The following is a 9,676-nucleotide window of genomic DNA, read 5'->3' on the forward strand; positions in this document are numbered from 1 at the left end:
AGCTAGTAGAACCTTCCATCTCATCTGCACACACACACACACACACACACACACAGCTAGTAGAACCTTCATCTCATCTACACACACACACACAGAGCTAGTAGAACCTTCCATCTCATCTGCACACACACACACACACACACACAGCTAGTAGAACCTTCCATCTCATCTGCACACACACACACACAGAGCTAGTAGAACCTTCCATCTCATCTGCACACACACACACACACACATACACAGAGCTAGTAGAACCTTCCATCTCATCTGCACACACAAACACACACCCACACCCACACCTTTCTCCTGACCTTACTTCCCATTAAAGCCTCCATATCTCCATATGACCTCATTCTTCCATGAAATTGTACTTTTAAACAAAATTCTTGCTTTCAGCCCCATTCCCTTTTCTGCTTGTGTGTAGATAATCACTTTAATGCTTATAATGTCTGGACTTTTATTTGAACTTATTTTTTTCTGATAACATATGCATTGCTGTTGTTTGTGTGTATTTTTCTGGGGTACTGCCGTATTTCTTATTGTTTATTCTATTTTCAATGTGATTTACAGTTTTGGATCCACCCATGTTAATAGTTTGTTCTGCATCTATGGGGTACACGGACCCAACTTATCCAATCTGCCCTACCAATGAAGAGTCAGCACCTCGAGTTCTCCCAGTCTGCACAAGATCACAGTGGGACATGCCAGCTCAGATACTCATCTGATCATCTGACCTCTAGACCAAGGGCATGCCTACAAGGTAGATGTGGAAGTTGACCCACAGGATTATGGTGAGGAAACACTTACCCTCCCCACATACAGAAGAAAAACTTAGGCTTCTTATTTTTGCCAGTAAGAGGAGCTAAGCATTTTCATTGTAGCAAGCAAGTAAAATCCTGAGTGGCTGTGTATGGTTTGACATGGGCATGGCCGTGCCAAGGACCCCAATGCCTCAGAACCATGGGAACGCTAAAGCCTTCCCCACCTGAGGCTCAGAGGGATGGCAAAACCTCCATGGTTCCTTGTTTGGATGCTGATAGTGTATGCAGAAGATGTCCATTGCAGCTTTCTCCCCTGGATGATTACAGCCTGAAGCCTGCTCCCCTACAGGTCTCTCCTGCCTGTGTTCAGTTGTATATGATGACCCCTCCTCCTGTCCAGCTCTATGGGGTAACCCTGCCTCCTGTCCAGCTCTATGCAGTAGCCCCTTAACCCCTGTTCAGCTCTATGCAGTGACCCCGCCTCCTGTCTAGCTCTATGTGGTAACCCCACCCCCTGTTCAGCTCTATGCAGTGACCCCGCCTACTGTCCAGCTCTATGTGGTGACCACGCCTCCTGTTCGGCTCTACGTGATACCCCCACCCCTGTCCAATACAATAAAGACACTGAGCTCTCTGGAGTGCTGCAGCTTCTCTACCTGAGAGCCTAAACCACGTGATCCCAGCTCTTTTGTGTGCCCCTGTGTTTTTCTTTTCTTTATTCACTTCCTGTTCCAGTCAAGCCAATCCCAGTCACTCAGGATACAGCCCTTTATTTTTAAAAATGCCCATTTTCTATTCCCCTGTGACTCTGAGCAGCTCATCAGATGTTTGCAAGTCCTGGGTTTTATTTACATTTCCTAAAAGAACACTCAAAGACAAGTGTCCTACATCCCTCCCACATACCAATATCACCTGAAGAGTATTAAAAATACAGCTTTCTGGGATCCACAGAAGCCCAGGTAACTCCAAAGGCCGAAGGTGGGAACCAGGCACCATGACTTTCCTAAGCCTCCGTAGGCAGTGCTAATGAATGGCCAGGGATAGAAGCACCATTACCTTCAGTGCTCATTAAGTCCTCACTGGCTGCAATGGGATTCCAGTCCCTAGCGCTCCATTCAATTGTTCTGCTGCTGTCAGCTTTTGAAGCACTTTCTTTGCTTCTCCCCACATGCCCTCTGTGGTGACCCTAGTTGTGCCCATGGCTTAAGTATGCTGACATTTTACAAAGCTGGTCTGTTAGGCTCTTACGTTTTTTTTTTCCAGTATTAATAAGCCTCTTAACTAGGTATGTTGCAAACTGTGCCTGTTAACATATATCTGCCTACCTGCCAACTATCCAGATATCTTCCTTACAACCCTGCCTGTTCTGTTACTTACCCAAGCCTTGCTCTCAATGATGCCACCAGCTACTCTCTGGATGCTGTCCCTCTGATATCCGTTCTGCACTCCACAAGAATTAAAGGGGCCCCTAACTTAAGGATACTGTAAATTCCTTGGTGCCTGAATCCCTGTCCAAGAAAATCATCACAATTGCACACAATAGCCTTATATCTTGGTTAAGATTTCTCTATGACAGAAAAGCAACTCGGAGAGGAAAGGGCTTATTTGGGTTACGATTCCATATCATTTTTCATCAGAAGGGAAGTCAGGACAAGAATTCAAACAGGGCAGGAATCTGGAGGCAGGAGCTGATGCAGAGGTCACTGAGGGGTGCTGCTTTCTGGCTTGCTCCACATGGTTTGCTCAGCCTGCTTTCTTATGTCAGGTTGACATAAGACTCCAGCACACCTTGGGTTCTTCATGGAGCTATCTTTCAAGCTCCGAAACAGCTTTAGTTGATCTTCCTTCTCTGTTTCCGAAGCACTCACCACTGTGTCTCCCTTTCTATCCATGTCCTCAACCAGATAACTTCAGCCATGCTAAAGGCAATGCTTTAGCTCAGCTGGTATACAGTCACTAGTAAAGGAGCAAATGCATGGAAGGATGAACGAACGCTCGCTCTCATCTTCCTACTCCAATGCAGTTAAACTGTGGCTCCACAAAGAAGCAGCAAAAACTACCCCATGCCTCTCTCACACTGGATAATTTATTCTTCTAGGCAAACAGACATAAAAAAAACCTCAGAGGAAAATTATGGCTCCACCTGACATATTTGATTCATTACTCTGTCAGTTCTAGCTATCCTTAATCTGAAGGATATTTCCTCAAAGGTTAAATAATTCCAATCAATGGATTTATAATTATGTTATTTATTCTCCATGTCCAGCTTTCTCCCCCAAAGAAACTTCCATTTGAGGGAAAAATAAAACCAATACCCTTAGTCTTTTTTGCATTCTATAAAATTAATGTTTTCTTTGGTCTACAAAGTATAAACTCGAGAATCTAATATTTATGTATTCAAAAACAGTGGTGATTCAAACTGCTATCCTTCATTTGACTAGGCACCCTATAAAAAGTCTAGTTTACAACTAGACAATTGTAGCCAGCTTTTCTGGTCCTTTCCATTGAAATTTATGAGACTATGTACTATTCTTTCTAGTTTGAATTTTTAAATACCAACGTGCCTCAATTACAGACGTTCACAGGCAGCTAGAACTTAATCAGAAGTGTCTCCCGGTTGGACCGGCTGACTGCAGCATAATTCTAATTTAACATTTGAGAGTATGGCATTAAACAGATGCACTATTACATTCTTGGGTGGTTACAACTGAGTGTGTTCCAATTAGACAATTATCCATATGCCAATCAAGTGGAAACACTCGAGCGGACAACAAGCAGGTAAATAAACGCCGCACCTGACATGCCTCGATATTTCTGGGCGGCGGATTTAATGAGATCATTTGTAATGCTCTTTGGAGATGGAGGCTGTGGGGTGTAATGGCTCTTCCTTTCTAACGAATTCAAAAGCACTGCAAATGTTAGGTGGAGCCCTGGAATAAGTGAGGTCACATTTCCCCCTTTTTCTTTTCTTTTTAATTCTTAACAGAGGGAAGAATCACAGGCCCCTGAACGTCAGGTACCTGAGGTCTCACTGTCTGGGAGAGATCTACTATTTGCACCATTTTCTTTCCTCAAACTGCAATTTCTACCTTGGAATCCAAGGTGCACCATCAATCTTAAATGGAAATCAGAACACGCCAAACTTACAATCCTCCTAGCAATGACGTGAACTTGGGCATTCATCATTGCCTCTAGGAGCAAGCCTGAGGGAGATGTTACCGTGGACACTTATATGAGCGGTATGGTGGGCAGAGCTTTTTTTTAAAAAAAAAAAACTACAAAGCCTTTCTTGTGTTTTTGTTTCCTAAATCTTGCAATTTTGCTACCAAAATAACGTTAGCAGAGGATATAAGGCTAGGTCCCATGGAAGTCAGAGACGCTAGGGTAGATGGGGTTTGTAAGAAGTAGACCAACACCGTCACACTGGAAATGGTGACCTGGTAGGAACTCAGGACTCTCTGGTAGCCTACAGAGCGCACCTGGGGGATAGAGGTGGTTGACCTCACAAAATGGAGAAGACCTTGAAATACAAAGCTGATTTTGTGCCCTCCATGACTAGCAGGAGCAAAGGTCCTTTCTAAATTTAGCTTTATTTAAATTGGCGACCTCCTGACACAGGCTGGAGCTCTAGTGATAGTGACTCACTCTCCCTGTGGCCCTCCCCCTCCGTCATGTCTTTGCTTCCGGCTATCGCAATGGCTTAGCTCTACATACAGTCAGTCTGAAAGTATTCAGTTAATATTTATTCCTTCAATCAACCCAGCCTTCCTACCAGACTAGATAACACGGAGAATACAGAAAACAACAACAAAACCTCAGGGACCCTGTCTTCCAAATGCTGGCACATGAAGATGTTAATATAAACACAGTAACTAACACAGAACAACACAATATACTCAAATAATGAATATGACCAGCGTGCTTTACAGAGGAATCCAGAAGCTTTCGGGCGATCAGATTCCAGGTCAATAGAGCAGGCTCAGGGGCTCTCCTTTGAGACACTTGTTTCCCTAGAACCAAGCCATTTAATCTTTGAACCCATGGAATACCATGAATTGAAACTCAACACGATTCAGTCCCGACTCCATGTTAACACAATTATTCTGCCTTCATAAATTTGCTATCAGTCGGATGCTCCAGTCAGCGGGACCAGCCTTGAAAGCCAGTAGAACAGCTAAGGAAGCAAAGCTGGGTGTTTCCTGAAGGAATATTCTACCCAAGGCCATGGTGGGTGTGAGCAGTCCACTTTGAAAGGCTGGGCTCCTTGGCAAAGGCTGTGAGCATCCAGCCTTGCTCTACCTGCCTCATCTCTAATCTGATTTCCTCAATTATTTCAGCCTGCAACACAACTGTACATGTGGTCAGCTTGTTGACCTGCTTGAGGCTCTGAGATGTGAGCACACGCTCCTTAACTCTATCCTTCTAACGTGATATCTCACCCAGACACACCTTCTGGGGCCCTCCGCACACTCCCTACCTCTTCATTCTGCTCAGGGTCTCACCGACACTGAGCCTGTGGAAGAACATTAATTTCGGGCCCTGCTGAGGAGGCCGGTTTATCTGTGCCTCTTGTACTCTATGCCCGGAAATCCTGAGTCCATCTCCAACAGGGAGGAAAGGATGAAATGGAGAAATCAAGTGCTCACAACCTGAGAGCCAGGCTGTACCCTCAACACAGCATGGGAGTGGTGTTCCTGACAAAGGAGGGAAATGCATGGCTCAGGGGAAAGATCAGCATTTACTACAGGGCACCTGCAAAACAGGGAGCAACAGAACCAGCTGGGATTTTCTCTTCGCAAGAGGCGATAAGTCTACCAAAGATTTATTAGGTTGGAAATGTCATCTGCTCCCACCTGGAGATGAAAATGTACTTCAATTTACATCAGGTTGAGGGGAACCAAGTTGGTGGCCCTTGTATCAATCCTGGCACCTCCCTTTCTCTGCCTTTGGCAGGGTGACCCCCAGGGGAGGGACATCTCCTGGAGAGAGAACTCCTCATTCAGATGACTGATAACGCAAATGCTGGATCTTAGAAATGAAATTGTGTTCAGAGCTAATATCCTATTACACCAGGCTATACATATTTAATTCCTTGGGTCTTTCCTCATAAATCAATTCCTCCAGGCCCTTAATCTCGTCAATATCTTTCCTGATATTGAATTTTAAATGTCATTCTCATTGCTAGGCAGAAAGGCAATCTCTTGTTGATGGGATCAGGCTGCCCTTAAAGCCCAGGGATGCCTGAAGCAAGGACCTAACCTCTGACCCTCCTGCTAAGACCCCAGTGCCAGAGCTGGATGGTCCCAGGTATGTCCCTGCTGGGGATCAGCCCTTAAGGAATCGTGGGGGCACATCTATTGCTACCCTGGCTGCTTCAGACAGTTAGGGAGATGTGAGAATACAGAAACAGATTTGGGTTCTTAGGGAGGTGGTCTGAAACACAAAGCAACTTGTTCTCCCCAAAGACAGTACACTGACGAGGATTCTGTTTCCCAAGTTTGAGAAAGGGCATGAACCAAAAGATGTGAAGCTCTGAGGGAGAGATTTTTCAAGATGTTTGGGCCAAGAGAAGAAGACAAAAGAACCCCCATAGGATGACACCTCAGAGCTGATGCCATCCAGATTCTCTGGGGTTGGCCTTTAATAAAGTAAGATTTCCCCAGCTACAGAGAGTTGTGTCCATGTGTTTATGTGTGGGGTGGATCCAAGTTGGAATAAAGCAGAATTCCTAAAGGTGGCATAGTTTCCATAGGACTGCTAGAGTGACAGGTAGGATGAGAAAACACAGGGAGCCACTAAGATGCAAGACCTGAGAGTTAGGCTTGCAGGCAGTGGTAGGGTCCCTACCTCCACGCTGTTAGACTGAGGTACAGTAGTTAGGTACAGAGATACTGAATTTTAACACAATCACTAAACTAATCAAAAGTCCATTCATTATCATTGTATACATGCCAATTTGTGCAAAATCAGCGATAAACTGCTCCTTCACAAAATCTATTGATGTAAATGCTAAAGGATTGCTTCCAGCTCTGCTGAAATTCAATAAGACACATTCTGTCTTCAGACAAGTACATTCCACTGTTCACCAAGATATTCACATCGTACGATGTGCCCATCTTTCAGCCCCTCCCAGTCTGCCTTCACACACAGGCTCACAGGCTGCTGAGTTCACGTGTCTGGTGTGTGTGCTGGAGCCTGTAGAAGCTAGAAGAGAGTGCTAGATCCCCCAGAATTGGAGTTCTAGGTAGTTATGAGCCACCATGGGGGGGAGGGGAGGAGTGCTGGGAACTGAACCCAGGTCCTTTGCAAGATCAGGGCTCTTAACTGAGCCCTGACATACATTTGTTTTGACTCAGAATGCTTTGGGCTTGCTTTGGCACTGCATACATTTTGCATATAAACAACACATTTAAAATAAACATTTACAATCCAGACAAAGCCCGATCCACCCACCTCTAACCACCCAGCGGGACAACCTTTAGAGTCTTTGCTTGAAATTTAAAAGTGAGGCAGAGAACCATGATAGCCTATTTTTGTTTTTTCAAATGGGAAGTATACATTTTAGTTCCTGTGTGAAACATTTGTATCAAATATTACTCTTTTGAAAATTAAAACTAGGAGACAAGTCAGTATGTTACATCCATGACATAATTAGTAGTTGCCTACACTGTGCTTTGGCCTTTGTTTGGTCTTATTGCAACCTGTTTTTATTTAGGGCATAATGATTTACAAAGGCTGATTTACCACCAAAGAGGGTCAAAGTTAAACTGGTGGGTTCATAAACCATAGAGTCAGTTGCTGTCTTTTCCTGTTCGTTGCACTGTATCGTATTTTTATAGATATAAATACAGCTGAGTTCGCCATAAGACAATCTCAAGTCTGTATCTATTTCTTGGCCATTATTATTACCAACTTCAATTAATGATTATCACAGAAAACAATGCCATTTAAAGAGGCAGAGGCTGGCAAGGAGTCTATTCCTAGTATGCACAGCCATTGCCTACTTGGGGTATCTGTCATCTAAGAAAGGTAAACTGTGACCTTGGATTAGCGGCTGGAAGTTGGTAGGGCATGTTTTATCTGATGTGGTTTTAAAGACAATTTCATTTATTTGAATATGCCCTGGGAGAAGGCTGTGGGACAGACAAACAATTTGGGGAGTTTCGCAGCCTACTGGGGTTATTAGTCATGACAACCTACGTTCCTTTGAGGCAACTCTATTCTGAAAGGAAATACAGCTCAGGGTAGGCAAGAGGGCAAATAAGCCACACAGCATCATTTCAGAGGAATGTGCTGTGCAGCCTTGGGCAAATCACTCTGTATCTCTGTTCTTCCCCCCTTTCCTGTCAAAGCTTCTTCATGAAGACGGAGGAAGAATGGCAAAACAGCATACCAGTTAATTTCTTCAACGCCGAGCAAGGGGCAGAGAGATGCGAAGGTGTTAGGAAGTCTTTACAACCCATTTTCTCTTTGTTGGATGCTTTTTCTTTGTAGGGTAATTTGCAGGGCCATCTCGGTTTCCTGTTTTTCATGTTCTTCAGAAGTAAACAATATTTACCAGTGGAACATTAAGAGATGAAGGCGCACCCACTAAGTAATGCAAGGTTCCCTGAACGGCCAAAGAGACTGAGTTAAATAAAGTACTGTCATTATCCTCGACAAAAATGGCAGCTTAAGACCCAGCCAGGTCAAGTGGCTTTTAGCAAGCATGAGTGGGCGGGACTGGTACTGGGGATTGCAGATTGGTACCGAAGAAAGGTCTGTTGTCTGCTCCTCACCCCCCCACCAGCCCTGGTCCTGAGCTAGTAGTCTCTTCTCTGCTGAATTTCAAAACACAGCCAACCCAACTCCCAATTAGCACCATTCACGCAATTCACAAGAGAGGTGTCAAATGCCCTGTTGAAGTAGGGACTAGAGCGCAATTCCCCCCCTTGTCTGCACTGGTAATTCCTCTGCAAATGCTAATCCAATTTGCTGACATGTATTTATTCTTACCACTTTCCCCCTGCAGCTCTGAGGGTTGGTTATCGCCCTAACCTCTGGACACATGTACAGAGATTGAAGATAATAACCTGTCTTCCTGCCAGGTTGGCCCATTTACTTCAGTCAAATGAGGACATGATTGAACAGATGGGTCTTGTGATGGGCCTCAAAGGCCAAGGGAGACACGTTCTTTCTTTCTTTGTAGCACTCCTAACTCAGGCATGAGAGGGGCCAGCTAGAATACCCTGCTTTGGTGACTTGAGGACGGACTCCTGTGGCTTCCTTTGGAAGAGATCTTGGGTCTTACCTACTTGGGGTACTTGAGAGCCAGCCCTGAGCTCATCCCCACATCATCGGCAATGGCTATTACCGCCACCACTTGCTTCTTCGATGCAAAGTTAGGGTTTTTAACCAGAGTAGGCACATGTGTGAGATAGAACTTTACTTTAACTGGCTCCCCACCCCCACCCACTTCTGGGGATTAAACCTATAGCTTTGTACCTGCTATATAACCTTCTAACACTGAGCTGTATTTCTAGAGAGAGAGAGAAGGGAGGAAGAGAAGATTGAAAGGGAAGGGGAGAAATAGAGACAGATAGACAGACACAGAAACCAGCTAGGGAACGGCCGAACTGAAGCAGCAGCATCCAGGGGAGAACGCCATGATGCCGGTGCTTCAATGATCAGTTGATTGAAGTGGGTGGTCTATAAAGTGAGGGCCAGATTGGGCAGTAACTCTGTTTAAGCTTCCCTCGACGACTATTCAGGGTGCTTTGTTAAACAGAGGATAAAACATAGTCTTTAACTAACCATATAGCATCTTGGAATTGAATTCCCAATTCTATAGTTTGGTTACAGTTGCAGAAACTTTAGTTGACGAAGTTTGCCCATCCCACTGGTCATTATTTCAGTGTGATTAATACTATATATAT

At 44.6% G+C, this 9,676-nt stretch overlaps 1 protein-coding gene across 1 annotated transcript in view; it reads right to left on the minus strand.

Annotated features, from left to right (window-relative positions):
- Positions 1-9,676, minus strand: part of LOC101982366 (ecto-NOX disulfide-thiol exchanger 1-like) — a 69,417-nt gene that overhangs the window by 53,134 nt on the left and 6,607 nt on the right. The window contains exons 3-4 of the mRNA XM_005370881.1: positions 3,909-3,964; positions 2,139-2,201 (exon numbers count right to left, since the gene is read on the minus strand). Of these exons, the coding sequence (XP_005370938.1) occupies positions 2,139-2,201; positions 3,909-3,964 (119 nt within the window). The remainder of the gene's footprint in view (positions 1-2,138; positions 2,202-3,908; positions 3,965-9,676) is intronic.

Source organism: Microtus ochrogaster, unplaced genomic scaffold (assembly GCF_000317375.1).
Source record: "Microtus ochrogaster isolate Prairie Vole_2 unplaced genomic scaffold, MicOch1.0 UNK88, whole genome shotgun sequence".
Taxonomy (NCBI): Eukaryota; Metazoa; Chordata; class Mammalia; order Rodentia; family Cricetidae; genus Microtus; species Microtus ochrogaster.